General features: G+C 42.5%; 1 protein-coding gene across 1 annotated transcript in view; it reads right to left on the reverse strand.

Moving 5' to 3' along the window:
* Positions 1–25,735, reverse strand: part of LOC147734710 (solute carrier family 23 member 1-like) — a 338,504-nt gene that overhangs the window by 136,127 nt on the left and 176,642 nt on the right. Inside the window, exon 4 of the mRNA XM_086952993.1 lies at positions 2,570–2,729. Coding sequence (XP_086809119.1) covers positions 2,570–2,729 — 160 coding nt within the window. The remainder of the gene's footprint in view (positions 1–2,569; positions 2,730–25,735) is intronic.

Raw genomic sequence — 25,735 nt, forward strand, 5'->3', positions numbered from 1 at the left:
GAAAGCCTTCTCTGCGATTTCTCCAATCCAGACACATTGTCTTTGTAGCAAGCGTAGCAACTATTTGCATCAGTAATTAGTTGTCTACAGGTTGTACTTTTTGATGTTCTGCCTTTTTATATTTTATATTTGATGCATCAGTAAGAATTTATAAACCATCTTCTGTTTGAAATTTGTCTTTATCCTATCTCCAAATCCACATAACTTTGGTTTAATTCAGAACATTTTGCAGCTTTTTGGTGTGATCTCTATTTGATTTATGAAACTATGGGTCAGATGTACTAATCTAGTTGCAAAATACCAGTTACAATTTCCAACCAGTATTTTTGCGACCAGAGTGCTAATTTACAAATTAGCTTATGTACTAATAGGTCGATTCGCAAATTACTGATTTCTAGTGGGTCGCACCTCATGAATATTAATGAGGTAGATCGCAAATTGCAACCCACTAGGAATCGCAGCCATCACAAGTATGGTGGCCGGGCTGAAGTCAGCAGACCACCAGGTCTGTGATTGCTTTTATATAATGCATTTTTTTCTTTAAATACAACCCATTCCTTAAAGGAAAACAGGATGTGTTTCAACAAAAAATACTTATTTGTAATTTTCAATTTTAAGATTAGGCAGTGGTTCACTCCACCACTGCCTTCTTTTAAAAGATGTGTTTTTGAATGTTCACAAAGAGGAAGGGGGAGCCTTGGGGATCCCTTTCAGTTTGAGAATGGTTTACCATCTCCTTCAAGGAGATGGTAAAAGAGGAAACATTTTCGACTGGAATTCCGTCTCAATATGTTAATACATGCCATTCCAATTTGGTATTTGGAAGGGATGTCCTCAAAACGCTGTATCTGGTCCCAAACACCAACATGCGATTCGAAAATGTGTTACCGAATCATAATTTGAATTTGATACACCAGAAAATGCTTTTTAGTAGTTGCAGATGGGCCAATTCTGTGCAACGGGCTATTTGTGACCATAAAAAGGCTTCATACATCTGACCCCAAGTCTGTTTGTAAAGTTTTCAGTAAAGAGAATATCTAGGAAAACATATTACGACCAAGCTTGCAATAGCATTATAAGTACTGCTGTCTGTGGCCTCAGTTCCAAGACTGGTGGAACCCATCTGCATCTATCAATCCACCCATGCATCCATTCATGCACTCACCCATGCACTTATCCATTCATCCAGGCAGTTAGTTATTCAGCCATTTTGCATGAACTCACTTATCAGTTTTCAAAACACTCTCACTCAGTTACTAATCTAACTCATCCATTCAGTCATGGATGCATTGTCAGATTCATTTACTCACCCACATGAGTGACCCATGCAGGTAAGAGCGGTAGGGTGGGTGGGGGTACTCCGCAGACGATGTAGAGGGAAAATTAATTATTTCTTTAATTTTGTCTCGTCGTGGTCTGTCGAGTTCTCCCCCCAAACCCCATTCTGCCCAACCGCTCTGACCTGCACAGGCCGCTCTTGCTCACCCATTCCCAACCCCACAAACGTATCAAATAACAAATACCATGTTCACTCAGAAAATAGCCAGACCTACTATGTTTACCAGTTCCTATTTTATTGTTTGCCAATTCTTATTCTATTGTTTGCAACGATTTTTCTCATTTTCACTCCAACAAATGTATTTTTTCTTAGAAATTCTTTCCTAATGTTTTCGTTGTCTGACTCGTCTTCTCTTTTATTTTTGAAATGTTAACCTATTCTCGTATTTGTCCTCAAGGAGCTAGACGTACCACCATGGTAAGTTTTTAAACAATCTATTACACACTAAGTAGTGAATGATAAAATGCAAAGACTTACTAAAAGCAGCAAAGGCTAAGAACAGACAACGTGTTAATGTTCAACGTTTAGATTTGTAAACACAAGGGTTTGCAAAACCAACTTTGAGTGCCAAATGCATATCCTAAAAACAGGTAATAGCACCTTGACAGGCTTATTAGTTTTAGGGGGCAGTTTGCCAGCTTACCAGATTCCCAGTCCATCCTCGGACTAGCAGCTAGCAAAGGAGCATTTGGTTAGGTGAAGTTTCGGCTCAGACTATGTGCTTGTGTTTTAGGCTGGTTGATGTCAGTGTCATGGACGTACTCTGTGTCATCGGTGGACTGTAAGGTAAATGGTGCAAAGGAATCTTTTAATGGACAAGCTGGGTGTACATACATCTACTCGATGCCTACACATCTAAACGAGAGCTGCAGCCTCTGTCCAGTATCTCTAGATCAAAATGATATCTTGAGACTTAAAGGATGGAAGCAGCCCTTCTCTAACCCCTTTCTTAAGATGTTAGAAAGGACCGAGCAATCTCCTACATTACTAAGGAGCTTGAGTGTCTCTATTGTAGCTTGGTATATTCAAGTTTTGCATGCACCAGTGCTCTTATAATGCTAAAGCAGAGTACGTAGTGTGGAATTTTTAACTTCGAATGATCATGCTTCATATGCAGAGGTGGTCTTTCAGGTAAGCCTGCCATATAGTATTGTCAACATCATTAATTCCCTAATTTATTCAAAGGCTCACCAAAAACAATACAGGCTAAAGAACCATGAAAAATATTACCTCTCGTATTCTCGACTGCCACTCTTCAATAAACGCCGGGGATGTGGCATTTACCAGGCTAGCATTTTGCGTCCACTCCGGGCATTGCCACTTCGGCAGGGAGAGCATGGCAAGGGTGGGGGTCAAGAAGGCAAAAGTGCCACCTTGCAGGATTGGGAGTCTGAAAAACATTAAGGCGAATAGTTATTGGCCCAGGCCATCTGCAATAGTGGGTGAAAGAGTGATGGTAACAAAGCAAGTCCTTGGTCATGAATCACCCAACTACTAATAATCAATCGGTCTTCACGAAAGGGTCTGTTACAAGTAAAGGTGCTATTTATCGCACCTGGTAAATAACGATACCCGGGGTTAGTTATGTATCGGTGCGATGAATAGGATCTAATATGAGTTATTGGGAAAAAACATGCACATTTTGGCGTTTAAAACATCAAAATCGGCATGGGACAGTAAATACCATACACATTTCCCCTCTTAAATTTGACCAGGTTTGAGCTGCCAAAATTTAGCGAAGCTTGAGGTATTTAACCCATTCGATAATTCCTGCATGCGTGAAATACATTTTTAACTCGTAATTGCGACCAGTGCATAAACATGGGTTTATGTTTGGGTCGTACTATAATGAGAAACTCATAATCAAGTCCTATGTGTTTTGTTTCCATGGCTACAGATCAATTGTATTTTTTCACAGTTTTGTATTTGCATATATTGGTATTTCTGACAAATTTACGCAATGCAATACCACATCATGTGTATTTTATCATATTTTACTGACTAAAAGGGAAAAGGACTTAAAATATATACTGAACTTAACACATTTACTCTAAAGAGTTCCTTAGCTATTTGAGAAATATATTTCTCTACAAAATCCAAATGTTGAAGAGATGTTAGGGTTAAACTGCAAAATCATTAAAAAAGCTGAACTTTCCCAGTTTTGATGAACAACACAACTGTAAATTCCTGTAGGAAAGTGCCCCTTTTTAGGTCAAGCATTCGAAATCTCTTGTATATACTTTGGTATATGCTTACATTTGTATGTATATTGTGGACTCTGGAGATCAGCCCTAGGACTTGTCTAATTCCGCCTAGGGACTTTGTTTTCTCTTCAACTACCTCTATTTAACTGTCTTGATTGAAGACGAGCAGTAGAGGTCAGTAAGATACCAGAATTGCTTTCTTTTCTGGCAACTGCCTCTATTTAACTTTCTTGATAGAAAACGACCGTCAGAGGTCAGTAAAATATCAGAATCATTCTCTAGATTCCAGTCCATAGAAATTGTCTTCCACGAGCATCCGTAGACTATAATATTTTTTTCAAATCTTGTATTTTCAATGATATGACCAACAAAGGCCCTGATTTTATATTAAAACAGAGCTTTGGACAATACCATTTCCCGCTGAAAGGCAATATTCTCTCCATGTGTTCACAAACCTAGCGTGTTTGGTGCTCACTTTACCTCCATGTTAAAGAACAGGAGATGTTTCAGCATCCAGGCTAATGTGCTGCATAGCTAAATAGATACATGGTCCCAAAAACGAGAACTATTGCATTGCAAATGCTTGTTGACATGGTCACCCCCACTTTTTGTCTGGTATTCGATGTGATTTCGACGGAAGGTGCACTGGGTCCCTGCTAACCAAGTCCCCAGTTCCAGATCTCTTTCCCAAAACTGTATAATTGTTCCCCCCAATTTTCAATGCCTTTAGCACTCGCCATAAGTCCCATTTAAATGGTTCCCCTGGTACCTAGGGCCTGAGTTACCAAAGAGGGTCTCTATGGGCTGCAGCACAAATTGTTCCACCCTAGGAGACCCCTCAGCAAACACATGCAAGACTGTCACTGCAGGCTGCATGTTTTGGTGTGGACCAAAGTAAAAGCACGACAGGGCACTCATCCAATTGTGTCGTGTCCCCTAAAATTGCTTGTAATATTTATAAGTTACCCCTACAGCAGGCCTTACAGCCCTAATGCAGGGTTCTTTATATTACATATGAGGACATATCTGCCTGAGCAGATATGCCCCTGTGCTGGTTTGTTCCATTGCTGCCAGTGTAAGTGAGCAGAGAAGGCGTTTTAAAACATGTAATGGACACAGGTGAAAATGAGTTCCCCAGATACATGATGGCTTCACTGAAAATAGGGATGGTTGGTACCAAACATCTTATAGTAATAAACCCACACTGATTCCAGGGTATGGCTGTATTGATACATGGACCCAGAGGGCACCTTACAGGTGCCCCCTGAAAACCTACCAGCACTGGGTGTGTTGGCTCACTAGTTTCTGCCAGCCTCCCACCAGAGACGACTTTCTAGCACCCAAAGGTAAAAGTCGTTTGATCTCAGAAGGTCAGAAACAAAGCCTGCTCAGGAAGAGGGTGTTCACACTTTATCCCACAGGATGACATGCTGATTGGCAATCCAAGAAAGTGGAGCTTCAAACAAGCTACCGCCTTTGGAATTCAAGTCTGGCTTCCCGCACAGGAGAGCAAACTGACCCCTTTTGTCCACAGCCTTATGGCAGGGGGAAAATTAGCTAGTCATGTATAGGTGCCCACCCCCCAGGCTGGTACCACCCCTAAGTTTGCATAAGCTGAAGAGGACACCACTTTGCCATCTTAATTTTGGCAAAGTGGCCAGTGTTAATTTCCATTCCAGGGAGTTCTGAAAGGCAATTTCAGTGGTATTTGGCATGGTCCATAAAAACAGCATTCAGGATCCTCCTTGTGAGTAAAATTGGATGGTGATCAAAGAGCACCTTGGGATTCTTAGAGCAAGCTCCTATCCTCTCATAAGGGAATACCTGGACTCTTTGCACAATATATCTCATTTTGATTTATCATATAAAGAGCAGGATTCCTACACTTCCCCAGTGCACTACTCATGACATCAGATATGAAGTCACAAATGAGATGCCAAATGACATGGAACCACCATCAAATAATGGATGAGTAAAATGATCGTAATCCAATTTTACTCACAAGGAAGATCCTAAATATTGTTTTTATGGACCATGCCAAATACCACTGACATAGCCTTTCAGAAGTCCCTGAAATGGAAATAAACACTGGCCACTTTAGGGTTGGGCAGAGTCACTCTGCAACAGGGCCACTGGGATGAGGAACGTGGCAGGGATGTCCTCTGTCCCCACTAATATTTGCCTTAGTCATAGAACGTTTAGCAATTTGGGAGAGCCGGGAATCAGATAACTGCGGTTTCAGATTGGGAGTGCTAACCACGTGATCAAGCTGTATGCAGAGGATGCCCATTTTAATATATAACGTTACCACGCAAGGAACGCCCCAGGGCACTGTTGGAAGACTTCAGTGACTGACATATTATGGAAGTCAATAGCTTTCTGGAATACTCGACCGCTATCATTGATGGGAAGAGAGGTAGTGTCGAACATGGTGATGCTACCCCAATGTCTATGCGTGTTGCAGAACTTACCTTGCCCCATATCTATGATGATTTTTACTTGACTGCAATCAGCACTTACCTCATTGCTAAAGGCCAGTAGACATTGTAGAGTGGTGTTGCGAAAGCTGTCCCTGCGATATGAGGAGGGGGGACTTGAGGTTCCCGACTAGATTTGTATTAGTTAGACTTGGCTTCTTTGTCGTGGTTTCCCCAGACTTTTTGCCTCTACCTCCTGTATTTTTTGTGCTGTGCCGGATTTTGTTTTTGCTGGCTTAGATGCTTTGGGTACTTTGCCACTGCTGATCAGTGTCAAAGTACAAGTGCTCCCTGTGTAAATTTTTATTACAATTGGTTCTCCTTGATTGGCACATTTGATTTTCCTGTAAGTCCCCAGTAAAGTCCACTATGTGCAGCAGGGCCTGTAAATCAAATGCTCCTAGTGGGCCTGCAGCACTGATTGTGCCACCCTCATGAGTAGCCCTGCAAAAGTATCCCAGACCTGCCACTGCAGTTTCTGTGTGCAGTTTTGAACTGCCATGTCGACCTGCCAAGTGCACCCACTTGCCAGGCCCTAACCTTCCCTTTTCTTAAATGTAAGGCACCCCTATGTAGGCCCAAGGTACCCCCCTGGGCAGTGTGCAGTGTGGGTGAAAGGTAGGACATGTACTGGTGTATGTGACATGTCCTGATAGTGAAATACTGCCAATTTTGTTTTTCACTATTGAAAGGCTATATGTCCCATAGGATAGCATGGGGAAGGCTTGTAATATCTTACAAGTATAACTTCCCCTTAGGACAAGATAGAGAAATAAAGTTTTGGCCCTCGGACTCAGAATTTATTACCACATATTTTAGTAAAGATGGTTTTAAAGTGTGTGTTTGAAAATGCCACTTTTAGAATGTAGGGATTTTCTTGTATAACCATTCTCTGTGCCTCTGCCTGTTTGTGGATTGACTGTCTGGGTTTGGAGTGGCTGGGGATGTGAATTCACTGTAGACACTCACTGGGGGGTTTGAGCTGTGCTTTGCCCTTCCTGAATGACTCAGAGCAGAGCTTAATTCGGCTTGGCTGCATTTAGAGTAGTGGGGGAAATTTCCTTGCTACTGAACGGGGCCATCTCCCTTGCACAATGCGGTCTTCACACCCAGTGGTCATATTGCACCCATGAGGACAGAACTGTTTTGGACTGGGCCCAGACACGCCTGCACAAAGAGAACAAAAACAAAATGGGGTATAAGTAGTAGACCTAAAACCCTAGAACTTTAGATCACTTCTGGACTCAAGCGGAACCTTTGCCAAGGAGAAGAACTGAAGAGCTGTAAGGAGGAGTACTGCCCCTTTGCTGTGTGGGGTGGGCCTGCAGTTGCTGTTTCTGCCGAGGAAAGTACAAAGACTGGAACTTTGCTGTGAATCTGCTTGAAGAAGAATCTCCAATGGCCTTTGAGTGCTGGCCTCCTGCTCTGAAGTATTCAGGCACAAAGACTTCACCCCCAGCTCCCTTGAATGCTGCTGCTGAGAGTTCTGACCTGCATGGAGGTGCCTATTCCCATTGTGGAGCTGTTGGGAGCAGGAAGACAACTGAAGAACTCGATGCATCTGTCTTTTTGCGGCTGTTTTCCTGGATGCAGCACAGCTGCGCGAGAAGAATCTCCACACATCACTGTGCCACTGCAGAAATGACGCAGTGCCTGTTGCAGCTGCAAGAACTGATGCATCAAGGGATCACAGCTGAAGAAACCAACGCAGCGTCGCTCAATGCCGCTGCGTTGATCGACAATGCATCCCAGATTTTCCAGCATCACACATGTGCTGAAACTCTTCCTGACACATTACCTGCTGACCAGACCCGTCTTGGAGTCGACGCATCACTTCCCCATACAGACTAGATTTGATGTATAGCTTCTCCTGCGCGCAACAGAACTGTGGCTTCTCCTTCCCAAGGTCTCAGGAACTGATGCATCTCTTTGTTTCATGACACTACCCCTCGCTGCATCTGTTTTGCCTTGTGAATTTTGACGCATCTACAGGCACTTTGTGTAGAATCACGCATCCATAGTTTTCTATGGACCAAGTTGCTTGAAACCTTTTTTAAGTCATATTCTTATTATATGTATGTTTGAGTTTTGCGTTTTGGTCTTGTTGAGTTTAGATAAAGATACTTTATTTTTTAAACTGGTGTGGTGTCCATTTGTGGAGTTATCACTGTATTGCTGTATGTTTTGAGTACAAATGCTTTGCGCATTGCTTTTGGGATAAGTCTGTCTGCTCGTGCCAAGCTACCCGGGGGTAAGCAGGGGTTATCTAAAGTGTGTTTCCCCCTTTCCCTGACTAAAAGAAAGTGTCCCTATTTGGACAAAGGAACCTACCTCTGCTAACTAGAGACCCCCATTTCTAACAGTAACATTATCCAACGAGCTGCAACACGCGGCCAGATGGTTAGAGGCTGATGATAACTGGGAAAAGTGCTTACTTGCAGGAATGTTGATGGCAGAACGCGTGCCTGTGGCTCTTATGGAGGGATCAGGAGTTATCCAGGATCAACAATACATGGTGCATCACACTGCACACATATGGCAACAGTACGTTGAAACAACACCGAAACATGGCTCATTTCACTGGAAACTCCCCATATTGATATTAGCCACGGCTCGGCAAACGATGAACCATGTGTCCTTCCAAGTATGGCATAAGGGTGGGTGTAAGTGCTTGGGAGACCCATACCCTGACGTGCAAGCAGGCCTGTGAGGACTTTAAACTAGGGCAGGGACAATACTTACATTATGCCGGACTGCTTGACATTACCAGAGCGACTTCGCCCGAATACCCTGCTGCCCCACAAACCATATATACGTTGGACTTACATTTGACCTGTGGCAGGGGTGCCACCTGATCACCCACCTATATAGGGAAATAAAGCAGGACCCTTCCTGTACTTCACCTAGGCCTCGTGTAGCATGGGATACAGACCTCAGTATCCCAGTGGAGGATAGTGAGTGGAGAGCTATGGTATTTAAATGTATTCTTTATAATTTTATTCATCGACACTACATCAAATAAACCCTATAAGAACTGATAGTTATGCAAGTAGTAGAGCTGGTAGTACCACCTTTTTACACTTAGCACGGTGGTGCCCTGCAGTACAGGAGTACTGAACACAAGTGGTGACGGAATTGCGTAGGATCACACGTATCCATGTAGACAACACACCACTGCATTGCCTGTTAGGCCATATTAGAAAACTGAAGAAACATAGGATGGTATACAAATTCTTACACTTGGTCTTAGTATTAGCCCGACCGAGAGTAGCCATCACATGGATGGGGCAGCACTACCCCACAGTAGAATGCTGGGACAGAGGTGCACAGAAATGGGCTCAAGAGTCACATATGAAATTGCATTGGGGGGCTGACAAATTGGTAGATGACTTCAGACACTGGAGGGAGCTTAGTGAAGCTGTTATCTGGCCGGGGGTAGACACTGGCTCCATGGGGTGCATGGGTATGGAAGCAAGTGAAGAAGAGGAAAAGGGAGCAAGAGGGGGGCTGTTCATCCTGAAAGATATTGTGAATGTCCACAGTGTTACAGGGTTGAGGAAGCTCTTCGAAGAGCCCACTCTAGATGGAATGCTAATAAATTAACTTCTTATGTTACGTGTACATTCTTGTAGATATATGCTAATTTTTAATAATTATCAGTACTGTACTTGCATAATTCTATGTTGTATATGTATTTGTCATCCTATATTTGCCCTGTAAAGCGCTCTGATACCCGCAAGGGTCTTGTTCGCGCTATACAAAACCGTCAAAATAAATAAATAAATTCAATCGAACTGCTGATACCTTGTATATGTACCTCTGACAACTGTTTTTTGAAAACGGAAAATAAAGGTTAAAAAAAAATACTGCCCACTTTTCCGAGATTCTGGCTTAAAATGCTTCTCATTGAAGCAGTCTCCTCGAGAGAAGGGTAAAGAAAGAAAACAAGGTTCCAGTAACTTATTTTTCGCTAAGTAGCTGATTACATTTGTTATCTGTTCTTGAGGAAACAATGGCATCCAAATTCATCACAAAAGAATATTTGGCCTATCTTGTTTACACAGCAAATGCAAACAAAAATAAGTTAACTCATGCTTGGCTGCTGTAAAAATTAAGTCCTCTAAAACTATTATTAAGATCCACTTCACAGGAATAAAAAAAGATGTCTTACACAGAAACTGGTTAGAATTTGTCCTTGATTCTACAAACACAGCCTGCTAAACATTTTGGAGAATGGTGAGCATGGGCTTCTCCAACTTGTTTACCAACAAGAATGCCCATATTTCAGGCAATCGATACACTAGTTGCTGCAGCTAGAATCTTTACTTTCCTCCAGAAGAGGCATTTCGTTATGACTTCATGTCAGAGTGATTTAGGGAATTGATTAGAGAAAAGTATGCTGAATAGCATTAGAAACTAAGCACTGACAATATCATCTTAACTCTATACTAGAATATTATTTGAAATCAAGAACTCTATAAAAAAGAGTGATTTTGTTTAGAATTACAAAGTCAGTGCCAGAGTCATCCAGTTTGGTAACACACACTTTATGGCAAAGTCATCTTGTTGGAGAATGTGAACTATATGCTGGATAGAAGTACAAACTCAATACTGTCATTCTTCTTGTGTTTGAAACTCTATGGTGCAGACTTTGTTTACTTCACTTGATTCGGTAGGAAGAACAGGAGAGCTGAACCTGAAGATTTCTGGTGCATCTGTTTCTCTCTCTTGTCCTATCCCCCTCTACCCCCAACTATTGCAAAACGGCATACAAATAATTTGCATATTCATCAATAGGTGCAGGGAAGTGACAATATTAGCATTGCTCTTGTTAGAGCGCCCTAGATGTCTATTCTACAAGTTGTGTTTAATTGGGGCTTACATGAATTGTCCTTTCTTGAACATGGACCAACAGCATCACCATACCAGTTTACAAGCAGTAAAGATGGATGATGCTGCTCACACCATCATATTAGCCTCACTGAAAAAGACAAAAAATCTTAACAAAAATGCTTCAAACAAATTTATAGAAATGGTAGGAAGATCACCATACATCATTCCTTTTTAGTGGATTGAGAGAAGGCCAGCTACAAAGGTTCAAACCACCATTCTTCACCAACTTTTCACCAAAAAGGAAAACTATTAGTCAATTTCAGACACTAGAACCTTGCTTTTCACCTTTCTGACATGCTTTGCTCAACAAAAATAAGCAGAACTAAAATTAATTCGAACCTTGATAATGGAAAATCTGCATTCTAAAACCACTGTGTAAGTTAGCGTTGGTACTCAATGTAAGGTATCTTAAAATGGCAGTAGGAGTAAAACAGTGCGGATAACTCACATCGGAACAACCCACAATATGTATATATTATGAATTAAGATTGCAGTCTGAAGTAACTAAATATTTTTTTTTAAGAACCAGAGCTGTTGAGAAAATGAAACTCCAAGCACCACTCTGTCAGTACCAGTATCTCAGAATCTTCAAGTGGCAAAGCAGGGTGGAATATCTCACAAAATGAAGTTAAGAAAGGGGGGAGAGTGAAAGGAGTGAAAAAAGCTATTGAGGGAGGTAGGTGGGGTAACATGAAATACATATAACTATTGGGTAGTGTTAGAAGGTGGTTGTGACACTATGGGACGCCCATATTTTTTGCTTTTTGACCACCCAATTGTTGAGCTTTTACTGTGGGGGAGCCTTGTAAGTTGGGACTCACCCTTAGTGAATTCAAGATGTAAGAGACTGCATGGGATTTTACTGGTGATCCCCTGGCATGACCAGGCCACTGCACACAGGGACACAAGGCTGGTTACATGCAGACACATATGTACATATGTGTGCACACGTGTAGGAGATTCCTTGCGTGTGCAGTCCTGGAGCAGCTACAAGATGAAGGGTGTGGCAGGACTTGTGCAGAATTGAGTGGTGACATGGAATAGGCTTTATACACTGGGAAGGAACATGCCAGGGAATGTCAGTGTGTTTTACTGTGTTTCACTTCATTATTCTCCTATGAGAATGTGGAGCCCATGTGCTATATTACCTTTAGTAAGGCCTACAGATTTCAGACACGCACTAAAGTCCACTGTAGCGGATGTGATAAGGAGTATTCTGCAGAGTCCAAAATTAAATTTGTACTGCTTTTGGGTCATCCAGAAATGTCACATTTCTCTAAGTCAGTCATAACCAGGGCCAGACTGAGGGCTGACCTCAGCTGGATGGATTGATAACCTTTCTGCCCCTAAGAGAAGGTACCCCCTTGGGGTGCCAGGAGCCCACCCTGGCCCCCGCAAAACAAGAGGTCTGGTGGAGCAATCCAGCCGGACTGGCTACGGGAACGCGTCTGCCCGCTGAAGTTGGCAGACCAGAAGTGATTAGCTGGCTCCCGCGGCAGCACACGAGGGTGCTGGCTGCATGGGGAGCCAGTTGGGCAGCCAGGAGTGGGCTCCCCAGGCTACTCTCCAACACGAAGGCCAGTGGGTGTCCCGGGTGGGACCAGGACCCCGAACTGGATACAAGGAGCTTCACGGGACCGGGTTGGAAGCGGGCCCCCGAAAACGGGCCAAGCGGCCGGGGGTGGGTTCCCAGAGCCACATTCCCTCACCTGGTGGTCCATGTGGGACTGGGCCCCCCAACAAGGCCTGACGATGCGGCGAAGTCACAGGCAGCATAGCGCGGCTCTCCCCGGGACACAGGGAGAGCCGCTCATCAGATATTCATAAAGAGGAGCTGAAGCTCCCCAAAATGCCTTGCAAGGCATGGGGAATTCATCATTTTGGTGTGTGGTGGCCCCCCAGAGGAGGGGGATCACCCTCCATCGTGAAAATGTGCTGGGGGGAGCTGCTGGAGAAACACAGTATCCCCCACAGAACGAAGATAAGTCCCACCCTCAGTGTCCTGGGGACTTGCAGAGAATAACCCCTCATGGTCTCAGCCAGCAATTAAATACCTTCTGGGCTGGAACTTTTATTCTACAGCTGAGGGTGTATTGAGGAGTGAAGGGCTGAGTTGAGGATGTCTGGAGAAGGGCATCCCCTGGAGGTGAAGAGGTGTAATTTTACTTTGGTTATTTCTTTTAGAGGGACTGAAGGCCACATGTGTAATGTGAGGTACATGATAGAGGTGATGTCATAAGTAAAGAGGAGTTATGTTCTGAGGCATTCCTGCTAGGGTGTCTGGCTGTATAGGCGTAATACTGTGATTTCATCTGTGATGCCTTTAGGGGCTGTAATTGCAATGCATTCTAATAATACACAAATGTGATGAGTACTGTAATTCTAAAGTGATGCTTAAACAGGTATTCTTGCTGCTGCTCTTAGGTGAGGAACAACTCAGATTGTTAGCCCTTAAGATGTTGAGGTGCATACTTTATGGTCAGTAAGAGATGCTCAGTCAGGGTAATGTGTCGCCAAGGCAGGTGTACCCATTTTTAATGCTGGTTGAGGTAATGGGGTGGGTCCCCACTGGGAAGGTGCCAGTGCGAAGGGCCCATGCTCCAGGTTATGATCAACTAACTGCATTGGGGGCAAGGTAATGTGCATACACGGGAGTGGTGGTACCAGACCCCACCCCCTCTGCGGGGTTATGCAATGTCACAAAGTAATTCCAACAGCTTATGTATATTTGTAAATTGGTGCATGGTACTGAGTAGTGTTTGTGTTTAATAAATGTACTCTTACTTTTATAAAGCAAAGTACAGGCTGGACAATCAATTATTAAATGTTATTTTTGCACACCTGCAAAGGGCGATTACTAGCCCACAGCACCTCCCTTAAGTAAGCCTCTGACTGCTCTGCAACGCTACCCTATGAGAGTCAGGCGCTCCAAGTTGGGGTTTGGTTTTCAGTGAAGGACAAATGTAGTCATGTTATTTGTGCAGGCCTCACAGATGCTGCCTCGTTTTCCAACAGGTAGATTACAACACATCTCCCTTCTATAAAGAACTACAACTATACAAAGTATTCTAGTAAGAAACACTTTCCACACTCTGGGCTGCTTGTGAGACAGCACACACCATTTAACTCAGTCCTGGTTTTTGCATCAGTGGCACCCATTTTTATCACTAACCATTCCCTTTCAGCCTTATGTTACAGTATTTCCGCAATTAAGACACATAGGAAGGTAAGCGTCCTGAAAATTCATTGGTATGTGGAAGACACCAACCAAATGGGGCAGTTTTCCACTCAAGCAGCAGTCTCAGCTGGAATCTCTACGACCCCACATTCCAGCTCACACATACATTTCTAGAAGACTGGTGAACATTTCACCCTAGCAAGCTAAGATCATAGCACCGCCCCTCTTCACAATAAAAATAATTAAATATATTAAGGTAAAAGGGAACAATATTCCAGAATACAAGTGTACGAAGAACAAGAAGAAACAAAGTAAAGAAAATAGCTTAACTGAATATGTATGTACATAGTATTAAAAATTCAAAAGTGTACTAAAGGAATACATGACATGATGCTTGAATAGGTAGTTGACCATAAGCTAATGTATGCAAATACAATAAAACAGTGAATAAAAGGATCGAACAAATAAATCATAAGTTCAGAAAACTGCTTAAGACTCGACTGTTTACTCAAGCTTTTTGTGACTTAATCTAGTTTCTGTTGCCCTTCTCTCCGCTCTCAGCACCATGAAACCGTTTGGTGTACATGCGCTTTAGAAGTGCTTTTAATGTAACATAAGCAGAAATAAAATACTTAACACACAGAGACATTTCAAAATCTTTCCACCAAACTCGTCTGCGAGGAAGTCTTGTCCCACTTATACAGCGAGTCTGAGCCCTTGAATCACAATTCTGTGATGGAACATTAGTGGAACCAAAATTGATCCCCATTTTCTTCAACTGCCTGCACATAGTCCAAATATCACCATTTTCCAAATCCACAACATTTTTATTACAAAAGGACACCTGAAATTTGAACTTCCTTTCTCCACAAACCTTGATTTTTTCACTAACACAGTATTACCAAACAACAATGGCACCAACTTCACACACTTTCTCTGGCTATACCTCCACTTGTATCTTTCTTAATGCACCTCTCACAAAAATGTTCCCCTATTCTTACAAGCCCTCAAGTACTCATTGTCATACAGATTTCCAGAATCATGAACATCTACATTCATCTTGGTATTACAACTCTTCCTCTATTCCAAAAGAAATATGACTTGGAGGTTACCCGTCTGGGGTGTTACAGTGCACCATAATTCATCAAACACTTTAGGCAAAGTCATTCTCATATCAACAGCTTTTTGCTGGCACAACTTGACTAACCTATTCAAATGCTCAGCCAAGTCATTCGCTTGTGGAGAATATAGAGCCGCCTTGAAATGAACAATGGAAAGGCTCTTTAAAAACTCTTGCATCTCTTGTGGAATTAGTTGAGCCCACAGTCTGTAATAATGTAATTGTGTCTACCCTCCCAGGAAAATTCCTCCTTTAGATATTCTATCACCACTCTGTTATCTAAGAAACTTACACAATTGGGGACAACCCATTTAGAAATGTAATCCACCATCAGTATGACATAACGCTCTCCCACAGGAAAGAGATAGAAAGCATCCGCAAAATCCAAACCCATTTTCTTCAACGGTTCTACTGAAATTTCAACAGGAGACATAGGAGCATACAACACCTCTTTGCAGTTATAATTCCTGGCACAAGAAACACAATCCTTGACTACCTCTTCAACTTGACGATCCAACCCTGACCATCAGTAGAGTTCTCTTACTCTTGCATTGGTGAGACTTCTCCCAAGGTGACCTTATGTGTGGAATAACTCTTTCGCCTTAAACAACTCACCTCCTGTCCAATTCAACTTTTATCTCACTTTCCAAAAATCCTTCAAATTTTTCAGAACAGTTTTATACTCTACATTCTCTGAAATCCTTGGCCTCAGTGTCTTCCTCTATAGACACTCCACGTTCAACCTTTTAAATAGAACTCTCACAAAACGAATTGAGAGGAAATACATCCAGCACTTCAACCTCCCAATTTATGGGTGATCTGGACAAACAATCAGCAACACTGTTTTTTGTATCAGGAATATGCTCAACATGGAAATTAAAATCACTCACACACTTCCAACCATCTCTTGATCCTCGGGGTGACTTTATCGTTCTTTTGGGGTAAAACATTTGTGTTAATTTTCTGTGATCAAATCGAACCACAAAAGAAAATCCCTATAGATAAAATATACAATGGCTGATTACACGCACAGATGAGAAGGCCTACCTCTCGGTCACTGAATAGCGTTCTTTAGCACCTTTGAGTGAACGCGAAACCAATGCCACTACAATTTCCTCACTTTCCTCACCACCCTCAACTTGCACTAAAACAGCCCCAAGACCCTTGAAACTAGCGTCAGTAGTCAAGATTGTTTTCTTCATTACATCAAAATGCCCCAAAGTAGGCATTTTGCTAATGCTGCTTTTAATAATTCTGAAAGCCATCTCACAATCATTAGACCAATCAAACTTGATACGCTTCTTGAGAAAAGACTTCCTAGCTTGAGCTACACTTGAAACTTTTGGACAAATGTGGAGTAAAACTCTGCCAGCACGAGAAAGGACCTAACTGCATCTTTATGTTCCAGAGCTAGGGCATTTAAAATTAAATAAGCTAACTCTAACTTGGGCTTAACGCCCTCAACCAAGATAGTGGGACACAAATGGGGCACAGAGGTAACCCAAAACATACATTTCTTCCTTTTTAGTGTAAGGCCAGCTTCTGCCTATTTCCTCAAGACTAGGTGCAGAGTTACATTATGTTCATCCAAATACCTTCTATAAACCAAAATATTGTCCTGAAATAACAGGACATTAGGTAGACCCTCCAACACCTTTTTCGTTACCCAATGAAAACAGTCTGCCACTGATGCCCACCCAAATAGTATCTTGATAAAGCAATAAGCACCAAGTGGGGTAACAAATATTGTGAGATTTCTCGAATCAAATAGCTACACTTGATGGAACGCTAACGACAAGTCTATCACACCATACACCTACCCACCACCAAGCGTAGTCAAAGTCTCAGAGATGTTGGGAAGAGGTTGAAGATCAACCCATATATGTTTGTTCAAATCCTTACAATCCACATACATTCGGATTTGTTTGCTCCATCATTTGGTGCCAACACTATCGGAGCAAGCTACTCCGAGGATTTAATTTCTTCTATTATACCTTCAGCTGTCAACTTCTCAGTCTCTTTTTTAAAGGCTCCAAAATGAGATTAGGAACCCTCCTAACCTTGTGTACACTCAGAACATCGGTAACCTTTAAGATTATCTTATGTTCAAAGTCTTTAAGGAGACCCAACCTCCCACTAAAAACTTCATGAAACTGTAACATTATATCTTCATGTCCATTGACCTTGTTACAGTCATACCATGCTGTACACCATTAGGGTTCAACATGATACATGGAGAAGTGTGGCTCAATGGTTAGAGCGGCAGACCCTGATGCAGAGCAGAGGTCTGGCCCGGGACCAGGGTTCAATTCCCGCCTCGGCAGGTCTTGAGCTCAATTTCCTTGGACCTGATAATTCTCTCCTCGTGCCTATTCTAATCATGGGCCCCACTCTGCAACTCTGGGCAATAGCTTGCTTAATCTCCACAACGGCCCCAACAGTGCTAGGGTGCCTGGCTGCACCTTGGGGGTGCCCATGAGTGGGTGCCTCACAGGGAAAAAGACAGGAAGGGTTCCACAGCGGTATTTGTACAAGCGCCGGAGAGACCCCATGTGGGGTGATTCGGGCGCTATACAAATAATACAACATTTACATTTACATACCCATGTCCGGCTGGTGACGCCATCCCAAAAAGTTGTCCCCACAACTGGCCACATATACTTTCCCTACTGTTTCTTTACCTTAAACTAAAAATCTTAGGATGGTGTCCCCAAAGATATCAACCATCAATCCCCTGAAACTCATTGGGTTAAAATCTGGGGGAAGAAGGGAAATATGCTCTCCACTAAACACTTTTTCCCAATTCCTTTAATCACAATCTCCTTACCATCCAATATGACATGACACTCAGGCAAGATAATGGGGCCCACATCTACATCACCTGGACTGGGCTTGGTATACAAAACCAATTTAGTTAGATCAACAGACACTATATCAACTCCTTGACCCTAGTCACCCTTGCAGTCTTGGAAATAATGGAATTTCTTACCACACTTCCTACACTTAGAATTCGTAGCGTAACATTGGGCACTACTAACAGTATGACTAGGATTACAACATCAGTACAACATAAGTAACATTTCATCTTAACATTTTTGTTCTCTCTTTTTTCAATCAGTAATTTTACTTCAGCCTTCACTCTTGAAATCTGATCATCATTGCATCCTCCACTCACATTGGTCACTTCTGCAACTGGATCACCTGGGGAAGAAGAAGATGGGACACGCATTCGAGGTGAAGCGTCAGTTCCGAGGTCCTGTGGAGCAGCGATGCAAGGTGCATAGTAATCGAGGATCTCGTCAAGGAAGGCTTGCAATGTGAAGTCCAACATCAAGGATGTGTCATGCAGTCAAGGCGATGCGTTGGTTCTGAGGGGCTGTGAGGCTGCGATGCGAGAACCTGCATCGTCTTTGAGGCTGCCACTTACAAGGGATTTGCGATATGAGGGCCTGCATTGGAAAATCTTCGTACAGGCAGCAGTTCCAATGCGGCTGCGAGGCTGAAGCGGAGTTCTGCGGGAGAAACCTTGCATCAAAGGTGATGCGTCAGGTCTGCTCAGGGTTTCACGATGGAGCAGAGGAGGTGCGTTGGTTCCGCTTTATCCACAGATGGAGTGGCAGAGCACCTTCTGGCCCACTTTCAAGGTTCAAGGACTGGGGTGGCACCACTTGGCATGGTAGGACTCATAGATGGCTGAGTCCATGTGCTAAGTTCAAAGACTTTTGGATCCTTCTGCCCCAGAGGACTTAGACAGGAGGCCAGCCAACTTGCCCTTGGAATCACTTTGGGTTCAACAGATGCAAGCCCAGTCTTGCTCAATCAAGCAAGAGGGCAATAGGTCAGTACAGCAGGGAAGCAGTCCCCCAGAGCAGCAGTCCAGCAGAGTTGCAGTCCTTTCAGCAGCACAGCATTTCTTCTTCATGGTAGAATATCCACAGGTCCAGAAGTGTACTGAATAGGTGGTGTCTGAGGTCCAATATTTATATCTGGTGTTCTTTTGGAATGTGAGATACGCTTCTAGAAATTCTCTTTGAATTGCACATGCTACTTGTCTTCCCTGTCATGGCTCCAGTCAGCCTAACTACAGGGGCAGGTAACCCTTTGTGTGGAGGCAGGACATAGCCTATTCATGTGTAAGTAGAGCTTTGCCCAGCTCCGTTCTCCCATCCTGCCAGTGACAGCCCATCCAGAAACACCCACGCTCTCTATTGTTTATGGCTTTCTAGAAGGAATACATAAAGTCCAACGGGCAGCTACACTCAGTCATGTGACCCAGAGACAGGTTGAGGCACTAAATAGCTAAGGCAGGAAAATGCCAACTTTTGAAAACAGGCCTTTTCAAAATTATTATTTATAATCTGACTTTACCATAAGGAATCATTTTTCATTACAATTCTAAAGACACCAAACAATCTAGTGACCTGCTTCCAATTGGAAATTACAGCTTATTAAATGTAATAAGGTAACTCCAATGATATTCTATGAGAGAAGTAGACTCTCCTTTTTTGTCAGCCGTGCTCTAGGAAGCACGCTATCCAGCGCCAGCAGGAGCCCCCGTGCCCTGACTTCCCGCCGTTATTCAAGAGGTGCAACCTGGCACCTAGCGGAATTGATACTTAACCAAAAGCCTCAAGTGCGATCCGGCACTGGCATATAGTTATATCAAGAATTAATTTTTAACAAAGGAGGGATGGAGAGGGAAAAGTGGATTCTGTCTCCCCTGGCAACTATCATAAACAAAAGGAATCCACTAGGTGGACGGCGGTTGTTACCACAATGGTGGGGAGCAACCAGTGTTGTTAAAATACCCCTCACACACCAACAGGCCCCTTGGTGTCATGCTTCATCATCGGGGTCTTCGCAAACCTCTACGGAATGCGGCGTGCTACGACTTCACGACTACGCAGGAGCACTTTATGAGTGAACTATGTGTTTGGTGTGTGAAGGTACCAATAATGTGAGTGGTGAGGTGAAAAGTGAGGAATTAAAAAATACCTGGCACGTGAGTGCTGAAAAAAATTTTTATTTAGTCTCCGGCTGGTATTATTAAAAAAAGTGCTAGAGTGGTTGTGGTTTACTAATTAGGGTAACCCAACCAAATTAGTGCGTCGACATGTTTCGGAGTACTGGAACTCCTTCTTCAGGACGGGAATATGCACTACTTATCCCCACCTTACTCACATGTGTGTAGATATTAAAAATTGTGCTCTACAAAAATAGATATGGTGAATAATGTACCTATCTATGTTGGATGTACGGTCCGTTGCGCCCAGTTGGCGGTTCAGGATACCTGTAAACAGAAAGGTTATGTAAAACAAGATGGCACATATTGTTGTGTCCATACTGTGCTAAAAAACACAGAAGGGTCATAAGGAACAAAAGTGAAGGTCCAGGAACCCTAAAAAAATTTTTACTACTAAGCAAGATAATACATATTTTTATGTTACTACTGTGTAAATACAACAACATACAGCAACGGACCGTACATCCAACATAGATAGGTACATTATTCACCATATCTATTTTTGTAGAGCACAATTTTTAATATCTACACACATGTGAGTAAGGTGGGGATAAGTAGTGCATATTCCCGTCCTGAAGAAGGAGTTCCAGTACTCCGAAACATGTCGACGCACTAATTTGGTTGGGTTACCCTAATTAGTAAACCACAACCACTCTAGCACTTTTTTTAATAATACCAGCCGGAGACTAAATAAAAATTTTTTTCAGCACTCACGTGCCAGGTATTTTTTAATTCCTCACTTTTCACCTCACCACTCACATTATTGGTACCTTCACACACCAAACACATAGTTCACTCATAAAGTGCTCCTGCGTAGTCGTGAAGTCGTAGCACGCCGCATTCCGTAGAGGTTTGCGAAGACCCCGATGATGAAGCATGACACCAAGGGGCCTGTTGGTGTGTGAGGGGTATTTTAACAACACTGGTTGCTCCCCACCATTGTGGTAACAACCGCCGTCCACCTAGTGGATTCCTTTTGTTTATGATATCAAGAATTAAACCATACAAGGAAGGCCCATAGCCTATTGACGATTTAGTGGCTGACAGCCCCGTTACGAATCTACTGGGCCGTATTACAAGCGTGCAATTACCGTTGAACTTTGTTCATCCTTCAAACTAATGCGATATAGGCAAAATATGTGAATAAGCTTAAGACAACAATGAATTATCCATTGTCCTGAAGATGATGCTTTATATTGTTGTGAATAGCATCGAAACGTCGTCGACACTAAAAGCACCATATGCAATATGATTTTATAATATTGTAATGATCAATGGTGTGAAAATGAATATTTAAGTCTGTCACAGTGATTACAAACAAACAGACACATCTTATACTCTGCCTTTGACCATTCTGTTTTTCGTTGGTTTGTCTTGTGTTCTGTGGGTCACGGCTGTACCCACTTGTCATTTAATGTTTTAAATCACAATCAACTGAACTTATATCAAAATAAATTCTTGACGGCTGGACGAAAGACATACGATCTATTTTAGCGTATGATTATAGTGCTTGTCCATTTGTCCTTCCAAAATAGGGACCACTGTTCTCTAAAACACACAACACTGCTCCAGGAAGCTAGCACCAAGATGTTTCTGCATTTGTGCGCTCTATAAAAACTATACTTACCTACTTAGACGTTGCAATAGTAAAAATCGAATTTTTGAGTTTTTCACTACCAGGATATATGAAACTTAAACATACATGTCCTGCTTTTTAAATAGTCTGCACCCTGCCCTCTGGGCTGTCCATAGTTCCTCAGGCGAATATCCAAGGCAAAATGGCTCCCTCAAAGCTGCATGATGTAGCAGATGTAGGCAATGGTTGTCACTGACACATACAGGGAAAATTGCTAGTGCTTCCCAGTTCAAAATGGTGCTACATTGCGTGTCGTCAGTGACGTGAACGCCAAGGGCACAATGGCTTCCTCAACATAGCACGTTACAGCAGACACTTGCGTTGCATGTCACTGACGCATGCAGGGGAAATGCCGGTGCTTTTCCAACCACCGAGCCGCAAGCCCTGTTGCAACTGGGGTGCACTGCTAAGGCAGCGCCTCAGACACTAGCATCGCAAAACTGCCTCAAAGCCACAGTCATGCCCAACCTGCTCAATACCTTGGATACAGGTATGACAGCTCCAAAGAATTTCCTTCAGATGAGCAGTGTGACAGCTGAAACTTGTGGCTTCAGGAGAAATTCGTAGTCAAAAGTGCCTGTCTCCTTCCAGGCAGCTCATCACCAGTGTTCAGTGCTCTCACAATGAAGACACACAGGAAGGAAAGTGTCCTGAAGATTTATTGGTATATGGAAGACATGAACTGAATAGGGCAGTTCTCAGCTAAAGCTCCAGTCTCCAACTGTCTCAGCTGTAATCTCTATGATCCCACATTCAAGCGGACGCCTACAATTCTAGAAGACTGGTGAACATTTCAGCCTAGTAGGGAAAGCGCATAGCACCTTACAACATCCCTGCTGGCAGCCACCTATCAGCAACTGCAGCTCACTGAGACTGCCAATCTTGAATGAATGAATGAATGAATAAACTTTATTTGGATAAAGATATCCATAAAAGTACAATTCGTCACATCCAAACAGGTACAATAAAATATAAAAAAACATAGGAGTATGCAATACCATCCAGTACAAATACACGTTACGAGAATATAAACATTAACAACATAAATGGCATTTGCGCAGAATTTATACAAATGTAGGTCTAAAACAATTTGTGCAAATCGGCCAGAAGATAATGATAATAATAAAAAGCATTAGGTAACGATAAGACTTCATAGTGTAAATGGATTTGTGCAACATCAGCAATAATTTACGATAGAGATACAAAGAATATTCAAAGAAACAGAGTAGCTCCAATGGGACCATGGGGGTAATAAATATACATCTGGAACAAATTGTGCAATCAGCCAAAAGTACGGATAAAGTGCATTAAATTACGTGCGGACTTCATAATACAGATAAGAACATAGGTCTTCAATATCCAAAACATATTCAGAGCGAATCGCAGCATCAATGTACAGCTGGTCGCCCTTCGCTAAGATAAAAAATAAATAAGAGCATATAGTAAGGGCATGCCATGTTAGGGTTCATTCATTGAAGCACAGGAACGTACTGCGCTTTGGAGAAATTAGCTTACTCTAAAAATCAGATCGTCATTTCCTAGTTTTAATATTTCAAGGTATGCCAATCTAAAGTCTGTTGTAGCCCGACCTTTAAAGTATGGGGACATGTACCATTTAGTATATGTCACATAAAAATTACAAAAGAATATAAAATGTAACAGGGTCTGTTTACTACCATGTCCACAGGGACAAATCAGTTGCCCTAGATTTTTGTTAAAACCTATAGGGAAGCAAAGAGAATATTTAATGCTTCCGTCCCTGAGACGATAGAGTAGACAGCTTTTCCATCTCCCCATATTCTTTCTAAGGTATAATTTTAGCATGGTATGTTGGGTACTAGGTGAATCCAGGAGGGGCAAGTATCTAGCCACAGTCGGTTTTTGGTGCTCACTATCTTGTCTTTCTTTACGATATAGATTGTAAAGTGCACCCCTAACTGATTTTATATTTATTACTTCCGCTTCCAGTGGATGATTAAAAATGTGCTCCATATCTAAACTGGCTAAACTGTTTTTTACTGCAGCTAGCCAGGGTATGCCGCTACCTCTGTCATACTTGAGGCAGTCAGTGATTATATCTCTGGTCAAAATGGCCACTGGGTTTTGCCATAATTTCACCAATAATTTAGCTGGGCATGACCTTATGAAATCCTCCACGTAGTGTATGTTCAATTCCTTGTGGGTCATATAACTAGAAGATTATATAAACGCACCAAGGATTTTCCTACAGAACCTGTTCTCTTCGGTTTGAATCCCACTACTGTTTGCGTGCCCCCAGACTTCGGCCCCATAGGTGGCCGTCGGTACACATTGCGATTTATAAATCTGCGTCAACGGTACCACCACCTCAGAATGTCTCGATTGCCGAAGACTGATTATAGAATGTATTGCTTTAGTTAGTTTGCTTCTACAAAGGGCCGTATGGGCTTTTCCAAGAGCCAGATTCTGAAAAAACTAAACCCAAATAGGGAAAAGTGCTGGTGCAAGTCAACAATTCATTACCCACTGAAATAGATTTAATATAGTGTTTTTTAGGACCACAACTCATGATAAAAGACTTTTTAAAATTTGTACAGAGATCCAGGTCCACCATGAAAGACACAAATCCCTTGACTAAAGTGCGGAGTGCATTTGGCGTGCGACCCATAAGGACCTCTGCGTATAAAAGCACGGGCAGTAATTTACCATTAATCTTGGGGACATCCTTAGACGTTCTTGAAAGGGAGTTGTGTAGTTCGTTAATATAAAGAATAAAAAGCAGGGGGGCCAGAACACAACCTTGTCTGACCCCACGGCCAATGACTATGTCCCTAGAAACTTCCCCGTCATCACTTACCCACACCCGTGCCTTCAAGTCCCTGTGCAAATAAGCCAGAAAACAAACCAGTGCCTCATCCAACCCATAATTTAAAAGAATTTTCCATAAACGTGATCTGTTGACAAAATTAAATACTGAGGATAAATCCATAAAACCTAAATAAAAAGGAGCATTTTTTGCAACTGTATATTTCCCCTCAATAAGATTCAAATTTAAGCACTGTTCAACAGTTCCAACATTGCTTCTGAAGCCCAGTTGACAACAGTTTAAAATTAGATTGTCTTCCGCCCAAAGCCTGATTCTGTTAAAAACGACCCTTCCCAAAATCTTCAGGGTGTTATCGATCAGAGAAATGGGGCGGTAGCAGCTGGGGTTCGATCTGTCCGGTTTTTTAAAAATGGGCAGGATTATACTGGTTGACCAAGTGCTCGGGATGGTTGCGTTAGTCAGATTATTAAAAACATTGCATAAAAGGGGAGCCCAAAGGTCCGGTTCCTGTTTAATAAGATCAATGGATAACCCATCCGGTTCTGGCGCTTTGTTCCCTAAACTTTGATGTAAGGCCTCTTGAACCTCGGATATAGTTATAGTGACATTTAGAGCTTGATTACAGGAAGTATTGCTGGATGTTATTGGGGGGCAGTGTAGATTCCAGCAAAATGCTTCTCCCGTAGCTCGCTAGATATATTACAGCTTGTTGGGGTAATGTTTGTATCCATAGACCTCATGTTTTTAACTTCCCTCCAGAATCCATATGTATCCTTTAGGTAGGCAGCTTTAACTAGATTATCCCAACATGTTATAAGTAACTCATTATATCGAATTTTAGTGGCTATCTTATAACGGGCTCTTAAAGATCTTACTAGAGATACATCCCTGGGTGTAGCCGCTAATGCTTCATGCAGGTCTCTATTGGCCTGAGAACACGAATTATCAAACCACCTGGGGATCTTACTTGTATAGGTAATTGGTTTAGAAATTATCCGCTTAATACCAATACAGAGGCCCTTAAAAGCTTCAATATTATCCCCACCTGCGGAGCTACTT

The sequence above is a fragment of the Lissotriton vulgaris genome, chromosome 1_2 (genome assembly GCF_964263255.1).
Source record: "Lissotriton vulgaris chromosome 1_2, aLisVul1.2, whole genome shotgun sequence".
NCBI classification, from domain to species: domain Eukaryota; kingdom Metazoa; phylum Chordata; class Amphibia; order Caudata; family Salamandridae; genus Lissotriton; species Lissotriton vulgaris.